General features: G+C 40.5%; 1 protein-coding gene across 7 annotated transcripts in view; it reads right to left on the reverse strand.

The window, feature by feature from the left end:
- The window catches only part of NAXD (NAD(P)HX dehydratase), a 51,385-nt gene that overhangs the window by 16,600 nt on the left and 12,616 nt on the right, over positions 1-22,169 (reverse strand). For all 7 annotated transcript variants that reach the window (XR_005699746.2, XM_040057367.2, XM_040057363.2 and 4 more), the window contains one exon: positions 11,989-12,097. Coding sequence is in view for 6 of the 7 variants with exons in the window: in XM_040057367.2 (XP_039913301.1) it covers positions 11,989-12,097 (109 nt within the window). In the remaining variant the exon portion in view is untranslated. The remainder of the gene's footprint in view (positions 1-11,988; positions 12,098-22,169) is intronic.

Consider the following 22,169-nt stretch of genomic DNA (forward strand, 5'->3'; position numbering starts at 1 on the left):
TTTCCTTCTGTTTTCTTTGTCAGGCACTGTTTGCAGTTTGGAAGCATGAGATACCCACTGCTCCAAGTCTGAGGACTTGTCTCAACACACAGCTGATGCTACAGTAGAAGCTTCTAGAGAACAGAAACCTTTCCTACACAGACTTGCACAACTTGGGCTGTGTGTCAGACTGCCAGGTGCCCACCTCCTTTGAGATTCCTAAGAACACCACAAAGTCTTCTCTTATACACAGCTACTTGATTAATTTTGAACCAGTCTCAAGTTTTACACAACTCATACGGTTCAGCTACTGCTAAATTATTCCAATTTATTAGTAAGTATACTTAACAACTGTGCGAGGATGGCGTCTTCAAACATACCTAGAATTAACTGTGGCATTCTGAAAACCAGAGTGCCTTACTTTCAAAGCTTTTAAGAAATGTGTAAGAGAGGAATTTCTTAATTCATTCAAGTTAATCTGCACAGATGTGCACAGTTCAGTTTTCCTTCACAGAAGCTGCACTGCTTTGCCCCTGCTGTGTTAAGTTCGTTAACAATTATCTTTCACTCGGCTCACTTTGTAACAATAAAACAAGGCTGTGGATCTAGCAACCAGAATCTGTGCTTTGCTGTTTGTATTTTCCTTGGATAAATGAATGTTACAGATCCAACAGCCCAATTATTTTTGAACCATACTAAGCTATTCTGATTAGATATCATAGTGCACTGAAACCCAGACCTCAGGAAGATTATCCTCCCCCAGTCTTCGAAGGTACAAACACTTTCACTACAGCCTGGTTTTCTAACTGGTTATAAATAGAATATTTTTGTACATTAGCAGCTTCGCCAAACTCCTTCAGCACACTTTAAATGATAACTGCTCCACTTCCCACTAATATGAATCACCAGTTTATTCTAGTATGTCAACTTCAGTAAGCCAGTCTTTCATGACACTTGCTTTTCTAAAACTAAAAAAGATTTCCCCAACAGAGACAGGAAGGAAGTCTGAAGGAGGACACCAGATATCAGGAGTCCTTATCCTTCCGAACTATTTTCTTAAATGCATTTTAAGCAATCTAGGGAAGGGATTTTGCCAAAGTTTTGTTCCCAAAACACCTGAAGTTTGGCAGTTGCTGTTTCTGTTTGGCCCCTTTTTATGTTTCCTCATAATTGCCACGTTGGCTACTGGAATCTCTCTCTCTCTCCTAAATAAGCAGTCCTGAAGATCCATGGTATACCAAAAGAATGTATGTGTAAGATAAAAGAAAGTGGAAGTTACAAAGCATGACAGTGTATCTACAGCTAAATAGCATCTGGCAGGCCAGATCACTGGTACACTTCAGAGAAATAAGGCATTTTTTGCCTAATCATGTTTTGAGTTCCTACCTCTCAAGCACATCCTCCACAATTCTGAAACATTTGACCTCTACTCTAAAGAGAAATTTCACCCTGCTAAGTAAAACCTACTGGGCAAGCAACTTTTATTGTGCACCAAGTCTCTGAGGTATCAGTTTCTAATCTAACACACTGAATGATCTTTGCTTGTTCTTCCTCTCCTTATAAAACAAAAAATTAGGGAATACAAAATAATTTGTCTTATTTAGAAAGCTCATTTTTGATTAAAAAAAGCCAAACAATAAAAAACCAACCAACCAACCAAAGCCCCTATCCCAATCATTTTCCTTTCCTCTTCCTTCCTTAGACCCAGACAGAAAATGCTTGGAGATAGGACAAGGAACCTCAGAGAGGAAGTTCTGGGGAGGGAAGGGGTGATTTTTAAACTTCAATAAACCAGTAAAGATCAGGGAACCCCTCAAAGACAGCCACATGTTTGAAGGACACAACATTCATGGGAGAACCTCTGTTTCTTACTGATTGTGGACAGGACCACTGGAGAGCAGTCAGACACCTCCTTTAGGGTGGGATGAAGAGACAAAGGACACCTGTCTCTCCTCAGCTATCACAGGGGGTGCAGAGACTTCACTTTTATTTTTAGACACCAAGAATTAGGTGAGATGAAGCGCACTTTTAAACACTATTTCTGCAAATACCATATTAAAAAAGCCCTTAAATATTTGCATTAAGAGGAGTTTATGGCAGTAATGGCAACATCACCTACGCAGAGTACTTTGTTCCTGGAAGCAAGAATCAATTTTCAGCTGTATTTGTACCTTGGTATTTAGCATGGACTTTTTTTTTGGTTAATACCTGTAGATACAGAAGAACCTTCACTGTTAATTGTGCAATTAATACAGGTCCACAAAAATAAAATAAAATAAAAATCAAATAGGTTTTTCACACCAAAACCTATTTAACTGTTCTTAATAGAATTCTATGTATGAGCAGAAACCATCTGTTCAATTTTATCCCATGTAACAATTATTTCTATGGGAAAGGATTTAGAAGAGAACATTGACAATTAAAAGTTTTAAGAAATGTCACTAAGACAAAAGCTGAAATCAAAACACCAATGACAAGTGAACAGCAACACACACGGATATCAATGATTAGCCCAAGATAACCCCTTCCCTTCAAATAACATTTTGAATATTAAGATTTTGAAGATTCTAGCTCCAGGATATCCCAGTGGACAAACTTTCTGTGCACAGAATGTATTATACTACAACAGTGGTGGTTCAGCTTGGAGCAAGGCAGGAGCACTTGCTTCAGTTGATTCCTAAGCCCCCAAAGACATCCAAAACTCAAGCACTGGCTTCACAAGGCAACCTTGGCACGAGTCACAAAGCACAGAGGACAATGATGAGAAGAGGATGATAGACTCCTGTCACCCAGCCTCATGATCTACAGCCACACTGTGTAGCTAAGATATCAAAGACTGAAATTTGGATCATTCCTCTGCAATTCACAGCCAGGGCCAAAATTCAGTCTCTTACCTTTCATACTGAGAGTCTTAAAAATGGGGTATGGGCAATCTCTTGCTAGATATATTCTTCTTTGTATCAGCTGGCTAAATACTTGGTAAACCTCTGAAACAGTGATTCAACATATGTGTGAGAAAGGGGAAAGAGGTGTCAACCCCCTCTTATTAAAATCAGAGATGATTAACTGCATGGCAAGACTGAAATACTTGTGCTAGAACAAGTCTGTAACAGGAGTTTCCTCTCCTAATAAAAACACCAAATCTGAAGCTTCTATCCTCATTAAGCCAAAGAGGAAGTTACCTGGGATTCACACATCCCACAAATATGCTCTATGGCACAAGCTCTCACACAGTTACTATTATTTGTTAGAAGCACCAAATACTTGACATTTGGAATTGCTCAAAATAGTATTTCAGTCACTGCAGTTTTTGGTGGTGGTGGTTGAAGGGAAGAAAGCCAGAGAGGGCAAAATTAACTTGAATCTACTCCTACTCTACTCTTGAAATACACAATTTCCTGAAAAAACTTTTTCTTTGATTCGTTATTTGGGACTTCTACGCAAGCAACCTACTCAGTAAGAACTGAAAAAGAACTTGAGTCACAGCAGAAATCACTGGTCTGTCAGAGGAAAGAAAACTCTTTACTGTAATTATAAAAATTTACAAAAGTAAGGATGAAAAATTAATGTGTGCTAATTTTTTTTTTTTTTAATTATTATTACGGAAACCATTCCCTTAAATGCAATGCATTCATTGTAGCAGAAATCTGTTTTCTGTCCCAACTTTCACATGGGAATTTCAAAACAGATGCAAAAAAAGCAAAACCACCGAAACAAAACTAAAACACACCAACCATGACACTTGCCTCAAAAACACCTGAAACACAAAACCTCCTCCACACCGATACCTGTACAACACACACACAAATACAAAATTATTCAGGCTGGAAAGGTCTGTAGGAGGGAGAAGCCTGAAGGAACAAGTGGACAGGATACTGCTGAGAGAGGAGACAGTAATGAAGAAAAGCATGATATGATTTAACCATGTGATAGCCTGCAGCTGTGCTGTGAAACACAAGATTCACCTGCACTGTACTAATATGGATATCCAGGACTCCTGCACACTTCCACAAGTATTATGGAAAAGGGAATGGAGCTGAGATGAGCCACTGGTTGTAAGAAACAGCCAAGTGGAGAATAGTGGGGAACATGTGAGGGAGAAATAAATTGCTGTGGAGCTGCTAAGTACAAGCAAAGGATTCCTTATCAGCCATGGAAGTCTTCACAGAGCAGTCACTCTGAGGCCCCAGGGGCAGAGAAGAGGTGCTGCTCTCTCAGCAAGTACCCACAGCCTCATGGAAAGAAACTCAGCAGTCGGGACTGCTCCATCCAACTCCACCAGCCAGCAGTAAGAGCCAAGCTATCTATGCTGCCCACATGCAACAGCATAGAAGCTGGCTCTCCACCGATCCACAGAAAAGACAATTATGTAGGTTTGCCACACCTGAGCTATACTTTTCAGCTTTTTTAATTAGATGTGGATTAGCGGAAGAATGCCTGCAGTGATTATTAGTAGTAAATTAGTAGTTTTATCACTACTTACGTTCTTCCTCATAAGCTAGTTCAGCTATACAAAACTTTACCAAATGGAAGAATCAGGAAATTAGAGCCAGTCATTTAATTATAAGACTGAATTTTAATAAAATGAACAGAAAACCAGATTAGCAGAATATATGAAGCAACATCTATCCCACAAGAATAATTAATTTTCACATTGCAATTTTTCTACGTAGCAAAGGAAAGATTGCTTTACTTGACACCAGCAAAAACCACTGCATTTCCTCAGTCCCTTCAAGAGTCATGTCTTGACCCACTCTTGGGAAAAGTCTTACTCATGTTCTCAAAAAGAAATTCAAGCCTTAACAAGCCATAATAATGGACAGCATTGACCAAAATTACATCCAAACACTTTAGGAAGCGGTGCCTTCAGCCCACTGAAAGTGCACTCCCACTGCAGCCTGCAAATGCAGAGTACATAATTACACACTCTCCTTTGGTGAAGGCATGCAAATGTGCATAACCTGGCACTGGGAGTGGCAGTCCCTTTTACAAAGAACCCTCTCCTAAAAGCTAGGATCAGAAACTGCTGTTGAAATGCCACCTATAATTGCTTATACTTTCTGCATGGATGCTGCTCTCATCCAGCAATCCGGAATCCATGGTTTTGTCTGAAACAGAGAGATAAAAGAAAAAAAGAGCCAAAATTTTCCTGCAGCTTGAAGCATTTCCACACATCCTCCTCCCCAAGGTGACCGGGAGGAACAAATAAGTTCTAACCCAACACTCTGCAAATCGATTCCTTCAAACAGGTAGTGAAAGCCCTAGGAAGCATTTCTGCCTTCCTTGCTTCAAGTCTGGATAAATGCAGAGTTAGCAGGGACTCAGCTGCAATAGAGGTCAGGATGCAGCTCTCTGGTGGAGATGCCTGGGAAATGAGCTTGGCAAGCAGGAATTTGTAATCTTGCACAGCTAGAAGCAGGCAAATATCCCAGGCACAGGCTGTGCTCAAGGCTACAGTCGTAGCTGGCAGGGGGGAGAAGCTTCCCTTAATATATTCAATTTGATGCAAGAAGTTTGAAAAATATTAAGAATGGAGTTCTCCTGCTTGAGGTTCTTCCCATTAGAGCCGAATTTTCAAAACTGGTTTTAGGCTTTTTATTGACTCACTGGTTAAAACATGCGGTTGTGTCTTAAACATGCTTTTATTAACTCCTACAAACTGATCCAAGCACTCATTCTCCTTTCAAAATTCAGCAAAGACAACAAAAATCTCTCTTCGTGGACAAGTTATATATATAAAAATCACCTTTAACTAGCATAATTGCCCGAGTTTTACTTTATGTATTTCTGCACGCATTCCTATCCCTAATTCTTTAATCATCCCACTAAGCCCTCAAACCTCCTGCAAGGAATGAGCAACACTTGTGAATGAAGAGTCCCATAATAGAGATGAATATCTCTCCTCTGGAACAGACAGGTTCTTCATCTCGTGGTTTATGCTCCATTCAATTTACATTGGTCTTTTGTCTTTTAACTGTAGTACCACATGCTAGGCCCTGTTTTCCAGAACAGATTTTCAGGTGCTCAGCAAAAATATTTCACTTCGGCCAGGCAGAGTGTGATAAGGACTCTAAAGAATATCCCCCTGCACCATCAGGCTCATTAAGTGCTTTGGGAGATGTTAGAAGCTGTTACAATTAACAAAGCTGAAGACACGTAGATGGCAGCTAATCAAAGCTGTTCTATTCTACATTTAAAAAAAAAAAAAAAAAATCCAGAGCACTCCTTTTTGCCTATGCTCCCCCAAAAATCATGGTCAACCAGAGACCATTTGAGAAGCTACATTTACACATACGTTTCAGCCCTAAACACATAAAAATCCACTTCTAAGTATTAATCCTTTTTATTGCAAAGTATAAATATCTACATCAGAATAAATACAAGCAGTAATTTTTCTCATGCTCTTATTCTCTGAATGTTTGCACTCACAATGCAAACTCTACAAGGCTTCCAATTTATAGCTGATTATGTTAACTAGATTTGGCTTAAGATATTCATGGTCAGCTGTTGGCACTTTGTCTTCAATAAACATAAACTTAACATGAACTTCTCGCACTTAAAATGAACTTAATGAACTGAATTTATCACTGCCAATTTCTTTTTAGGGTTTCTAGCTGAATGAGCTCAAAAAGAATTGAACAGATATCCAATACCAATGTTTTGCTTGCAAATGTTTTTGAGTATTAAAATCAAGTCAAACAATACAAGCCTACATGCAGAAAGCAAATAAATATCCCACTTCACTGTGAATGACTTTCATCAAGATCCATTACACATATTAGAAATAAATTCTGTTTGCAAGCTGCATAAACCTGTATTTAAGGTACTGTTAGCATATATTCAAACACTGTTTTTCTAATCAAGACATCTGTGAGGAAGCCACAGAATACTAACAGTTCTTAGCACAAGCAGCAGGAGTTTCTTGGCATAACCAAGAGGGTATCTCTGCCTTGAGCTGGTGTTCCCCAGCTTTATCCACACCAGTAACACCACCACAAAGACCTGCATCCTGACCCAGAAACTGCCCCACCTTAAGTGATGACATCCACAAATTCTGAGTCAGGCCTTTTGAAAGCAATAAAGCTTGGCTAGCTAGAGGTCAGTTTTTCACTGGATTCTGTTTGTGATATGTGCATCCATGCTGGGCCTTGGGTGAAGACTGGCAGCACACACATTCTCACAGAGAGGGCACATGCATCCCACTGGGTTTTGCCCTTGCAGTACCCCAAACACAAGATGCAGCTACCTCACCTCCTCCTGGAGGAGGGCTGAGAAGAGAAAGAGGCATATCCTTGCTGCTACCTCAGATCCTTATGAAGTGCTGAATCCCCACAGCAAGAACCTCCAATGGGCATAAATAGGGAGGAAGCAAATGCACACGACACGCACTAAAGAATGAAGTTTCCAGAAAACAATTCTGCTGATTTGAGTTGCCATGAGCAGTGGCTCCAAACAATGATACATTCTGCCGGTTCATATTTGTACATGGTGGTAGGTACCAAAGGCAACACTAATCTGTCACCTGCAACATTCACCTGGGATGCTTCTCAGGTGTCTTACACCTGTGGTGCAAATAGAACTGAGAGGGCTACTTACATATCAAAAGGAAAATCCTTTTCAAAGCCTACAGTGACAGTTTCAACTCCAACAGATTATATGTTAACAACAGGTGGCTCTGTATTCTGCAGCACTCTTGATTGATCTTGCAAAAAACTAGTGCAGACAGTGTAGCGAAGCACCTGGTCCCATTCTCACAACTTATTAGGGCTGTGAAGTGTTGCCTAAACCTTGAAATGAGGCTTGAAAAGGGGAAAATAATCCAACTAATCAAACACAGGAAGGCTGATGTCTCAGTCAAGCTGGAACTGAGAATCCACCCACCTGAAAACTTTAAAGGCTCTCTCTGGGCACACCTGATGGAGATGATCCGTAACAAGGGCCCAAACCTCTCTTACCACATAGATGTTAACTACAGCCAAGGTATTTTAACACAACCTTAAGATGATGTCACAAGAGGGGGAAATGAGATTATGAAATTCATATCCCAAAAGATAGCAGATATCTTTAAGGCAAATTACTGCTGAGGGAAGCAGGAAGGGCGAGGGGACTGAGGGAAGAAAAACTGCAACAGCAATAGGCACAAATGGCAGCTAGGCAGGGCCTCAGCCAAAAGAAAACCCAGGCTGGTATTCCTGACATGCTTTGGAAGCTAAAACAAAGACTGAGAACTGAGCAAAAGGAACAAGCATATGGTTTGAGAACCTAGTCAATTTTATCGTGTAATCTGAATGACACAGAGCTTTTCTCGCCATTAATCATTACCTCTCTCCTACAGGAGGAAAGCAAGCCTGCCTCACTGAAAACAGCATTCTGAGTTCGAGCAAGACACAGGAAGTCTGGAAGACCAGAGTCCAGGACTTGGTGCCGCCACTTCGAGGAGAGAGGCAAGGAACCCAGTGGCAAGCTAGGAAGATTCCAACATCGAAGAGTTCGGTTAAGGAGAGGGCTCTTTACAGGGATGAATGCTTATCTCTGTGATCCCTACAGGAACTGCTATTGCACCAGCAATCCTCCATCAGCCCATTCGGCCTCAAAGCCAGAAGGAATAGGGGAAAGGAGACGATAAGAGGATGGAAACTGATGGAGGACATAGCTCAGCCTGTAACTGCCTAACTGCTAGGTGGCAGCAGAATGCAGAACATCCAGGAGCATTGGGCAGCACCTCCTGCTCTCCCAGGAGGCTATGCAGGGAACTCTGGATTTTTAACAAAGTCCTCGGAAGCTGCACTCATCACACCCTGCAGCAGAGGAACCCTGTTCTCTCACACACCCAAGAAACAGCTCTTGATGGTACAGGCAGAAATTTCTCTGCTTCCAGGCTTCCCCTAGAAGGAAAATCTGATCAGAGTAAAGCCAGAAGTGTGAACATACATGCAACAGCTGAATGAAGGAAATTGTGACTGGTAGACATGATAGGGACACAACACTGCTGCTGTGTGAAAAAAAGGAGAATATCCAACAGCTTTGCAAATATACCTCTTCTAAGCAGAGGAGAGTCATAAGGATCTTGGCCTTGCTTCCAAATAGCAGCTAAACTGATTCTCAAGCGGCAGCAGCAGCACTCCAGCTGAGCGGAACCCGGGGACATAACATACTGGCATCTCTGACCAGAATCAGTCACAGACGCTGAAAGGAAAAAGCAGACGCCTGATGCTCCCTACAAGAAAGCTGACATCATGGCCAACTCTCACACCAGATGTGGCAACAGCATTTCAGGAGTTTGAAGTAGTACGGGGAGCAGAAATGCTTCAACCTGCACACTCCAGAGCTGAGGAGTGGAGCAGAAATGTGGTTTTGCTCTTTTCTCGTGAGGGGAAGCTGCTTGGAGTGCTTATTTGCTATGGAATTGGAAGGTCCAACCAGGCTGAGACTAGAATTGCCACACCTGCAAGGGATCGAAGTATACAGCTCCCAGGACACAACAAATATTTTCTTTAGGAGAATATTCTGAAGCTCCAGCTCCTGGTCTCACAAACCCATGGCTAGAAAGCTCTGACAGAGCATCAGCTCCAAGCAACTGAGTGTGAGGGTTCTGGCACAGACCCGCACACGTGGCTTATAAAAGAAGGATATAACTTGCAGAGCAGCTTCTTGTAACAGGACTTGGAAATGGAATTACAGCCAAACCCACAAAATTGCAGGAAGCCAGTAAATATGTATTCAAAGACTATCAAGGTGCTCAAGGGGAAAAAAAAATCATATCAAAGGAAACTGATCACAAGGTGGTTTTTTTTTTTTTTTAAATCAGACTGTTGAAAGGAGCTCAAATGGCACAGTGAGCAGCGCAGGCGTTAAGAATGAGGGAGGCAGGTGACATAGTAAAGATGCTGAGGAAGCAAAGCATTCCTTGATCTGGAGATGATGCACCATCTGGTCAACAAGCACTCAAGCTATTCCACAACAAAACACTGTCTCTTGGCCATATACCAGAAATTGAAGGTTACAGCACTAGTAATTAATTCCTTAATTTCTCAATGCTCAGAAGAGAGAACTAGCCCAAACACATGACTGTTTGGAGAAGCACATTAATTGGAAATGTGCTGGCACAATAGTGACAAGAACCGACATAAAAACAGCTTAGTGAGATGCCAGAACACGGTGCCTCAGCACCTTAATGGGCCATGAGGCAGAGGGGAAGCTCTATCTCACCATCACTTCCACTCTGATACAAAACCCTGACCAAAAAGCACTCACCTACCTCCCAGCTCTGCATTCACACGACACATGCCACAGTTAGCTCAAAGGGAAACCAGAAAACTTTATACCAAGCCAGCCTCCTATAAAAGTTTAAAACAGCAATGCTACCATCTCTTGTTATTTCTTCTTGGCACTTAAATTTTGCTGTTGAAACAGGAGGGAGACTCAGCTTTCCCTCAGCACAGAGAAGCACCACTCTGCCTCAGACAGGCAGCCAGGGCTCACTTGTCACAATGGCATGTTAAAAACCTCAACACTGGGTAACCAATGAACACTTACACAACTAGACAGCAGACAAAGAACCTGAGCTTTAAAGTGACTTGGAATTAATAAGGCCACATCCACATATGAATGTGCCCTGAGATTTTAGCACGAAGTAACTTCCAAATGCCTTGTCTTTGTTGGCTGGGTTTGTTTCTTTAACTCTAAGCTGGCTTACACAGGACAGCCAGACTGAAGTAAAAGTATGCTTGTAATTCACTAAGAAAGCAATATTATTTTTAGCAATGAGGAAAAAAAAAATACAATCAAGAAATCTTGCAGACACTTCTGTAGTACAGATAAGCACATAAACCCTGGCTGGAATTCTGACATAAAAGAAGCTTATCTTAGATATTCTAAATGAATTCTTATTTTCTTTTGTTTAAAGTTGCTTTCCTTTAGGAAAAAAAACCCATCAAAAACTTATTTTTTTAGCCAAGAAAAAAAAAAGGATAGTCTCAAATATTTTTTCTGTAACAAAAGAAAAAATTCTGAAAAAAAGTTTTCAAAAAATAATAAAATCTCTTTAAATTTTTCACTTGTAATACAATTTGATTCCATCAGCTGAAATAAATTTACTTTATTTTATAATCCTTATTAGTTTTGTACCTCTGTATTATAATATATATATTCTCCTTCCAAAAAAAAATTAAATAAGCAAGAAACTCCAATAGCAACTTTCTCTAACAAAACCACCAATCATAGTTCTCTAGGTATTCTAAACACTTGGATAATGTAGTCTCCAGTCTCTTGCCTGCTGTTTTGTGATATCACTGTGTAACTGTCAATATTTCTGTAAATTATATTAATTCCACTTGTTAGTGCCACTGATTAATTCAGTAATACTGCTTAGGAAAAAAAATAAATTATACAAAATTAGATTGACATTAGACTGAAAGACACACTTCAAACACACAAAGATGTGTTGACAGTGATACAAAACATCATTGGGAAGATGGTCTAAGTACATATTATTTAAAGGAAAAAACTATCTAATCTCCTGTTTCAGCTCTCCACTACAGCTTGACAGAAAATAGGATTATCTCTTTATCCAGAGCAGAAATCTGCAACATTTTACAATTAAGAGTATTATTTCTTATTGCAAGAGGACACAGTCCCTGTTCTTTGGTGCATCTGATATGAGCTGTCAAAAATTAGGAACTCAAATCCATATTTATGTACTTACTGTACTGGAGCTTTACACCTAGGAAAACACAGAGCCTTTTATCTAGACATGCCAACGCCTATTTCTTAATTAGTGACTTTCACAAGCTAAACAAAAGCAAATCAGAACAACCATACAGGTGCCTAAAAATTCAGACTGAAGGTTACAGTTTAACAATGAAGACCATGGATATGAACTGTAATTTTCACTCAACAATATTTTATTAGCAACCATAACAAGAACATTTGTGTAATGATGGAAAATATAGGAGTGGTTAATGCAATTCAACATAAAGACATAGGATAAAATATCAGTATGCACATTACCTTGGCGTTCTCAAGCAGAACTTCATCTCTACCTAAGCCAGGTCCTATGACAACTGAGTGCAGCCGTGGTAACCACTTTTCCACCTCATGGACAGCATTGGGACTATCACTACAAGGAAGTGAGGAAAAAAAAAAATTAAAAAGGCTTCATTTTAGTATTCTCAGAAACTGAGTCCAAGATGCAAGATAGAAACAGATATTTCTTATCTTGAGTGTCAGGCAATTTTATCCTCCAAACTACCAAGAATCTGTGACCCACGAAATACAGAATGGATGTCTGAATAGCTAAAATGAACAATTTCTCTCAATTCATTCTTCAGGGATACCACATAAAAATGAGGAGGTAACTGCAAGTATCCACCGCAGCTGTTACAAAATAAAAAAATAAAATCCAAGCAGGAAACCAACAATTTTTACAGTCTGTCACAATTCCCTATTTAATGCTTCTTTGCAGAGGTTATACCTTGGAGAGAGATCCACCATCTCGCAGGTATATGTTACAGCTTGCTGGAAATGATGCAATTGTTTATTACGCCACATGGCAGAATGATAAATCTGCTCATATGCTTTTTTGTCAGTTGCTTCATAAGAATTTGTTCCAACTGAAGTACAGCCAAATTGTCTCCTTCCCCCAAAAGGCGATAGAAGAAACAAGCTATTCAGTATGGGCATTATCTGCTTGTAACGCTTAAAATTTCTATAGCATTCCGGGTTTTGTCTACATTGGAAAAATGATGAGAAAATTCACTGCCAAATACAGCTGACACAATACATCATTCAGCCACTGACCAGAACTGTTTATTTTGTTCTGACCAGTTTTGTTGTGTAAATAGGTCAGAATATTTTGAAAGCACTGCCCAGCATTTGCAGTTAATCCTTACTGACAGTATGGAGGGGAAAATTTAGCCTCCCTCCCTCCCCATCTCTGACATTAGTGACAAAAATAAATGAATGTTTTAACCGAAGCACGGGGGAATAAAGCTCCCTGTAGGCTGAGCAAGGGGGTACTGCTTCACAGTACTGCCCAGATTACTGTAAGCTTGCAATACTCTAACAAAGCTGTATTATTACAGATGAAAGCCACTGCATGTTTTTCATAACCAACAGCTGTCCTGATGGGACACGGCACTTGGGAACAAGTGTTTAGCTTGTGTCTGGCAGAATCAGCAAATTCCACAATCATTTCTCCAAGTGCCAGGCAGGAGCCCAAAGCTTTTGCAGCTGCAGGGAGCAAGGCATCCCGCTCAAGGGCGCAGGGATGCGGTGCCTGGCCGCAGCCCAGCGACCCCTCTGCTGACAAGAGCGGCCTCAGAAAGCCCCCAGGTGCCCTGTGCTGACACCACCAAACAGCTCTGTCAGAACAAGGCTGCTGGGTGGGAGCAACAACCTGCTGCAAGGGCAAGGGAGACGGTGAAGCACGACAGGACCTTGCTGTCCCTGGAGCAGTCGCTGTTTGAGCAAGCTGAACTTCCATCTGAACGCTGCAGCTCCCTCCCTCCTCCTCTAACTCGCATGGAAACCATAGCAGCTCGAGAACTGATCAACAGCTCACCTTTCTTTTTATTTACCTCTGTACAATCACCTACCAGTTCATGATGCAGATAGAGTCTGGAAATAAAAACTACTCAAGAAATAGCTAATGCACTATTTAAAAAATAAAAAAGGTCTTTAATATGTGGTAGATTGAACACGTGAAAAACTGCCTGCAAATCAAACTCTAATAAAACATCACCATTTCTGAATGCAGACCACTTTCCTTTGTTCACATACTGAACTTATATTTAATCTTTGATGAGCAATATATATTGCAATATATATATTTCTCAAATAAATATATCTATATACCATGTAGTTGTAAGATTACCGCAACTTCTAGATATATATATAAGGATGTCTGGATTTGACATACCTTTGGATAGTAGAAGCCAAATACATTTTTAAAAAGCTGCATTAAACATAAGCTAAGAATAGAGCCATAAATGCTTTGCTCTTCTACAAATACCTTATGCAATAATCTAACCCAAAAATAGTTTGTCAATTTATTTATATTCAGGATTGAAATACGATAATTTTGTCTAAAACTCAACTGATAATGTGCACTTTTCAAAACAAAGCCATCTCTTGGGAAATAAACAGTCCAATATTAAGCCACTCCTGCACACTTTGCCTCTGGTAATAATAAAAACCTACCGTGGAGCTTTTCATCTTCAAAGCGTTTTACAAACATTATGCTCAACTCCTTTGCAACGTCACATCAAGAAGCAATCCAAGATGTGAAGGGTCAAGAGATTAAAAATGGTGATAATGACTACTGCATCGCAAAATCAGCTATAGAAACACGCTGTAAAGTAACGGATGGATTTTGAATCTTCATAAAGGAAGTAGAAAAATACTGTCTCTGAGACATGGATGTTCGCAATAGCTGTGGCTATGCAGCATATGTACCAACACGCTGTATCTACAGCTGCTCTGGAAGTGGAAGGGCTGCTGTGCTAACTCACACTATATGTCCACACATGCACATCAAACCAGTAGATATTAAAGCTGATAGGGTACAAATGATCAACAAGCAGCTTCCTTCAGGCAGGGGTAAACCTTGAGTGTTCCTGATCATGGGATTTAGCACAGAGGCAGAAATTCCTCTAGCTCTCAACAGCTACAGTCTACACACGATGTTTAAACACATGCAGAAAAGCTCTCTGACTCTCAGATCAGATGGCCTCTGCACTCTCAGGCATCAGCAAAGACAAAGCTCAACCTGCCTGTCAGGCACAGTGCCTGGACCGTGGTAATTCCTCATCAGTGGAAAAAGTGGTTGGGAAGGGCTGGTTGGCATGGGCCAAAATCCTTGCTAAGGATCATTTGGATAATTTGCCTGTACCGTTTCTTGGTACTGAGGAATAAATACTTCTTGGCAGCATTTAGTTCATCATTATAAAAGAAGTCATTGCATGTTCATGTTTGCCAGTGGATCAAAACCAGACAAAAATGTCTTTGGAAAAAACTACTTTGGAAAAAACTACTACTGTGCTGCACCAGCACAGAATACCATGTCACGTCCTCACATGTACTGCGCTCACACAAAGAACATCGTTAACCTCCCCTGTCACTTCATGCCACTTCCTCTCCCTGGTTAACTAACCTGATCTCAAACCTCTCCCCTTAATTACCACCTCTCACTGCCCAAGACACTAAAATAAGTGCTGTATTTAAAAATACCCAACACCTCTCTAGAAAGGTATGAGATATGAAGAAGATGTCCCCTTGATCAAAAGAGAACTGATCTTCAAGCTTTGACAGAAACAAATCAAGTAAGCAAGAATCACTACTGTCTTTAGCAGTGCAGAGCCATATGATATCCAACTTGATTTTTTCCAAAAGAGATACCACAAATGCAATATCTCCACTCTAAAGCACAAAGCTAGTAGTAATATAAAGAGGAGTAAGAAAATATTTTAAGGCTAGGAGAAAACAGCATTTCAATTTCTGAGAAGAGGGTAAAAACATTTGAAAGAGACTTTGGTTTAATAAAAATCTGGGGTTTTCCAAAATAAAGCAAGTTTTTTTGGAAGGTGATAGGGCAAGACTTTGGGAACCGGTCTGGCTTTCCCCTAATATAAAAACACTAACTCTGCACCACAGACATACACAATAGGAATAACTGGGAAACGGAATCCTGGCAGTAACATCTGTAAACATGGAGAGTGAACTACAGTACCATTGTGCAGGTGTGCAAAAAATGATTCTAGTGACAAACCACGTGAGGGAATGAACGGGGAATGAGCAGAACTGCAACAGCTACTTCCAGCTAATCACTACATGTTATGTGACGTTACCAGATGCCATTCTGATGAAAATCTAGATTATGACAGTGCACTATTGTTCGATCAGGCAACTAAGCAACACCCTTCCAAATTCCCAAACACTTCCTCAAAACCTGAGCTTGTCTGCAAAGCAACCAAAAAACCTGGCTGCACACCTTAAAGAACTATCACAGGGTAAACACACGAATAACAACTGCAAGGCAACAGAATAATGAATAAGAAAAACTGAATGAGGTTCCCTAACTTGTGTCATTATCTGTGAAGCTGCATAGGTAAGAAAGAGTTTAAAGCTAATGTCAGCAATCACGGAATCACCTTCACACACTGTCCATTAGTCAGATCTAAACAAACAAGCAAGCAGATAGAGGGAATTACATGGAGGCACATGAGGGAAAAGGACACCAGAGATGGGGTCTGATCAGCCTTCCTTGGCTATCAGTGAGAGGTAAGGGGAGGCTGAGATGACTGATGATCTCTTGGGAAGGCAGACACAGCACCTTTATCATTTGCTGCCCCTGAAGCTGCTGGGTAGACAGGATCAAGGTATGGTGTTCAGTATGTTGCATGTTTATCTTTTTGCTCTTTTCTCTGCTTCCAGAATGTATTGAGAAAAGTACTTTCCATGGCAAAATAGACAAGGATTCTTCAAATTAAACACCTCTGAGTCTCTAAAATGGCGAGGACAAATTTTCTTTGTAAATTATTAGTGGCTTCAGATAACTTTTGCCACATTAACCTCATGAAGTTCAGTGAGTGCAAGGTGCTGTCCCTGGATTGGGCCAGTTCTAGATAGGAGTACAGACTGGGTGAAGTCATTGGGGGCAGCCTTGAGGCGAAGAGCTGATAAAGAAAGAACTAAGTTAAGCTTTTTGCTCTTCAGAACTCTTTCACTATATTTCACTATCGCACAATAAAAATTGTCTTAAAACATGGTTCTGTAGATCTTCATCTTAGGGAAAGCCTGATGTAATAACATTTCCAAAAACAAATAAACAAAACTCCTAACACTAAAAAACAAACGAAAAAATCCCCTACAAACACCAAATATGGTGGCTACTGCCCTAATTTGCCCACAGTTGCTAAGCATCTTCTAGAGCTCTTTAGAAAAGATATCTGACAGCTGCCATCTGCTTGAAAGTATGCTCTAGGTTGGTCACTGCCTAGAGCAGGGGGGACACTTGACAGCTAGGACCTGAAACACCACTCCCATCCCCAACTCTCCAAACAAACAAAATTTTCTTCTATGCTGAATTTTATTCAAAGACAGACTTTTACCATATGATCAAAAGCCACCAAACAATAGCTTTAAATAACCATAGAAAGCTCTAAACACAGCAGCTTTCCCCATTCGGGATGAATGACAGTTTCTGTCATTGCTTCCTAGAGGAGGGAAAGGAACAAGAGATAAGGTGCAGCCTTGTCAAATTTTACATGGAAACAAGAATACGTGAGGCAAAGTCAGCAAGTGTACAACCAGGAGCTACAGAAATAGTAGATAAGCATGAATGACAGCACAAACAGGAGGCAGCAGGACTGCAGCTCTTCATATGGGTCTCAGGCAGAGCTGGTACCGCCTTAGTAATCAGAAATGTGGTTTGGACATAGAAAATGCCAATCAGTGGGACCTCCTGCTAGAGAAGAACACAGAACAAAAGCAAGACTGCTGTCACCCGACTGACTATACGGCTCCTCACTGGAGAGTACATTATTCAAATTCTGCTCGTTATCTGTACACACTTGGTATGACTGAGTCAACTCCAAATGCATTAAAATGTACCACTGCACAAGTCTGTTTATGCAAACTGAGACAAAGCCACACTAAGGGGGCAGTTTCACAGCAAACCTTCAGACTTATCTTCAAAGACAGGAAAAAGTTTCTCTCTGAAGATGAAAGAACTTCAGTCTTGTTTGTCCAAACACTGCAGGTAATTATAATTACTGTGAATCAAATGTTGGACCTGCTGACACTTGGAAGGTGTCCCATAATACAACACATCAAAAGAGCCAAAGATGGGACACAATGTGTAGCTCTAGAAATGAAGTAATTCTCTCAGAAAGCTAACTGTTACCAATTGTGGTAAACCTTGGGTGAGGTTTTTATTGGAAACTGGGAAAATAAGATAGGAAGTAAAATTATTCTGGAAAGGACGGGTCAAATGAATGAAAAGCAAACCCAAACAATGCAAAAAAATGTTGAGGATAAAATGAAACTAATTCTCTATTCCAAAAGTGGCTGTATTTGCCAGCATTTAAATCATCTTTCTTGTAAATTAATGCCAAATTTCCAGAAGCCCAAGTGCTTCAGGCAGCCTCTTTCAGTCCCATGAACAGAACAGGAAAAAACAGCTTCTCCTAGAGAAGCTCATTGAGCCCATCATCAACTTGTGTCTCTCACCAAGCACCTCAGTCAGGTAAAGCAAATCGCAGAGACAGCACACTGGCATGAAGCTGTCTGAATGCAATTAGTGAACAAAAGGAGAAACATTTATTAAATTAGGATTAGCACATTAAATGCCACCCCCCCCCCCCCCCAAACATTTAGAAGACAAAAGGATCATTTTCACTTAACAGGCTGTTTAAATCTTTAAATGGTGTACAATCTGTAAACACTGGATAGACAATATGTATTTTCCAGCAACAATTTGATTAAGTAATGGGGAAGAAAATGAAAGAAAAATGAAGACCTTAATGAGAGAGGGATTGAATTCTATTGAAATCAACTCTTCATTTCCAGATATTGAGTAAGTTAGTTTAGACACCAGAAGCAGACCTGGTAGGCTTCTTCTGAGCATTAGCAGCAGCAGCAGCAGGAGCAGCAACCCATTATCCAGGAGAAGCAGGGGTGTCACAAGTTCATAGAAAGGGACTGCTCTTAATGGGCAGACACCAGAGTCCTTCCTTGCTCTCTATTCTACCTTCAAGGCAGTATAAGTATGAATGACCTATTGAGGTAAACATTTAGAAATAATGCCATATTGACCATATGATTTTGTGGGTTTTTTCATAATGACAATGACTGAAAGTGTTTTCAGTGTTTTCCAGAGCTGCTACTTAGACACCAGACTCTCACTTAGGTATCAGATGTTCTGCTTATTAGGAATTAGGTGGTCACACACTACAGGCATTGGAGCTAACAGCCTCTTTAACAGTGAACCCAAATGCACTACACAAATGGGGTCACCTCTCTTAAGCAGAACAGAGCCTCTTGTGTCCTATAAGAGAGTCCCAAAAGAAAATAAGCTGTTGCCTGACTGTTTTCTGACATTTCTCACACAGACATGACAACAGCACTGAAGGTCAACTTTATCTAGCCTTGTAAAGATACCACAGCTACCAACACAATCATTTTAGGACCAGCATTTAGATGTACACAAATACTTAAAGCAGTTGTAGTCTGTTTTGATCTCAACCACATTACCAGTGGGTATTATGACAATTGCCCCCAAAAGCATAATGATAACCAAATGTCTTGACCTCCTATTTTCAGAGATCATGGAAGTGGTCTTGACCCATTACACTTCCTGTGAACTGTATTGATAAATATAATCTCTCTAATATTTTTCAAATGGACAGCAATCCACCAAACTTGCAGCTTTAAAAGCCATAGAATGAAGATGACAATGTAATTTTCCTCAGAAAGGAACACATTTCTAGGGACATTTAAAATGTCCTTAGAAAAAATAATGCACTTTTTTTTTTTAATGTTAAGACCAGTAAATAAAGTGACAAGCTTTTATCACATTGGCAGCCCACACATTCAACCCTTAAGGGCACAGATAATAGTTGAATGAGTACCCTGTACTTCCAGTCAGCTGTGGACACATGAAAGGATAGGACAGGTCAGGACAGGTCTCAGCCTAAGTATCTGCTCTGCTTATTGTCATCTGAGGTGAAAAAAAAAAAAAAAAAGGGGATCCTAAAACCTTCAAAAACAAACCCCAGGGACTCCTGCCTTCACTCAAACTCAAGAAAGATTGAACACCAAAGAAATTTGATCCCGGTTTCAAACCACAGCAGTATGGCAAGCATTCAGGAAGATAAATTTGGCCAGATCTAACTGAAGTCCATCTCTTTCTGACATATCAGAAAGCAGCACAGACAGCGGCACTCCCTGCAGCAATGCTAAAAATCTTTGGCTACTTCTCACATTTTGAGGAGGTGACAAAACCTCTGCTGCAATCACATGGGACCTGCAAGAACAGGAAGGAAAGGGATGATAGTACAGGGTGAATACACCTCCCAGCTTTCATTCACTCTGCAACACACAGCAAAGAAGGAGCAGGTTTTTGCCAAGAAAGCTGGACACAGGAAACAGGTCCATAAGCAATTATATATTTAAATATATATGTTTAAATTCTCTAAGTCAGCACATACAAAATGACCTTTATAACTCCCTAAGTACTTAAGAAAAAAACCCTGAATTTTCTCATATGATTCCTAGCCAGGATGTCTAAGTGAGGCTTTGGAAGATCACAAAGTTTATGTCTTCTTCCATCTTCTCTGCAGGTGTAATAGGGACCCAGCAGCCAAGTCACTTGAGAGATCTTTTTGATTGTTGGCGGAATCTCTGTTTATTTCCTGACTTTCCCTGGTGACAACAACTCTGCACTTCTTCCAGTAGCTGATCCAGGACTGAGGTTAGTGCCAGCCTTACAGCAAAGCAGTGTTTAATAGCTATCCTTAGCTAACACAACTGAAAGGTATGAGCATCCTCCCACATTGCAGCAACGCTTTTGCATCTCCTCGCCACATAATATATTACAGGGGGCTAAAAATCTTCAGATTATTCCTGGGCCTTCTATAAGAGATTTGGCATCGGTTCAGAGTGCTCAAGTAACTTATCAGGGCCTCAACTACACATGATTCACTTTCACAATTTTTTCAAATGGTCAAAACATAGACAAAATTCAATAAAACTAGGTAAAAAATGTTCCAGAAACCCTGATCTCCACTGAGTTTCTTCATTAAAGGTAATGGCCTCAACACACAGTCCAGCCTCAGGAGAATGTTCTTCCCAATTATTCTTATTTCAAACTCAAAAGAATAATGCTTTTCAAAATGCAACCCAAAACCTGAACTCTGCAATTAACTGTAAGACTTTTAGTAATTCTGACAATCTTTCCTAGTCCCCATAAACCCAGAGACACAATCAGCTAAGAGGAAGGTATTAGCTTTAAATCCATGCCTTATTCAAGGGTGGGTTTTTTTGGTGGATAATGTAAAATTACATCACCTCTTTGGCACCACAAGAAATTAATGACCTCATTCTACTTCTCTGATAAAACCCTGGAGATCAAGGAGTATACCAACTGTTGACTTTAGAAACTGATAACCAGCTTACAAGGGGGCTACTCAGTAGTATCTGGCTCTTTTCTGACCTACAGAGAAGCAAATCTCCAAACGGTTATGAAAAGTCCCTGCCCCAGCACAATAGATTTATTCTCTCTTCTTTTAACATACAACCAGCTGGGTTCATATAGCCCATTCAGCTCTGCCTACCAGGACAGGATAAGCTAACGCAACACAAGTATCCAAGAAGTCCATTCAACCTGATTGAGCCAGCCCATTAACACGGCAAATATAAAAATGCCGCGGAAAACTCTTCACTAGAAATGCATGAAGGAAGTGTGCACACATCTACAGCAAAAATCCACACAGAGAACACCTGCAATAAAACTTGATAAAATGCAAAAGCTAAGTTTTATCTTGCCTGTATTTGTGAAGCATTTACAGTAGGAACACATCAGCTGACAAAACAGGAAAATGCAGCACAAACCTGGGGCAGCAGTGACAAGACCGAGGCCAGCAGATGTCACCAAGACTGGGTATATTCCACTATTCAAAAGACCCCAGCTTCTGTGATATGCATGTTTTGCTTCTCCACAGGAAAGCAAAAGGTCAGACATCAACCATATCGAACCAGTTAGCTGGTCAATTTCTGAATTAACACCAGGTCGTTGTGAAAGGGGCCGAAACGCATTTGACAGAATCCCTGAATAAAAAGGAAAAGTCACTATTGATAATACTGAGAATTCACAGCCCCTAGACACCCTGCTTTCATTATTCTGCTCAGGTAGTGAGGACACAGAGCCAGGTGGTGAAGCTTCATCTTTCCAGATTCCAGGCTGTCACATGCAGTCCCAGCTCTCACATTCACTTTCAGGGAATGAAGTCAAGAAACAAAAACCCCAGAGAAAGTGGCACTACGGGTGTCCCCAGCGCGGAATGTTACACTAAAAGGATTCCTGGGATGGACTACATCTGAGGTCACATGGAATTGCCCTGGCAATGCCACAAGATGGATGTTCGTTTTCATGGCCCTCCTTCTGCAATCCTGCTCAATCATTCTCATGTAAC

Source organism: Hirundo rustica, chromosome 2, assembly GCF_015227805.2.
Source record: "Hirundo rustica isolate bHirRus1 chromosome 2, bHirRus1.pri.v3, whole genome shotgun sequence".
Lineage (NCBI taxonomy): Eukaryota > Metazoa > Chordata > Aves > Passeriformes > Hirundinidae > Hirundo > Hirundo rustica.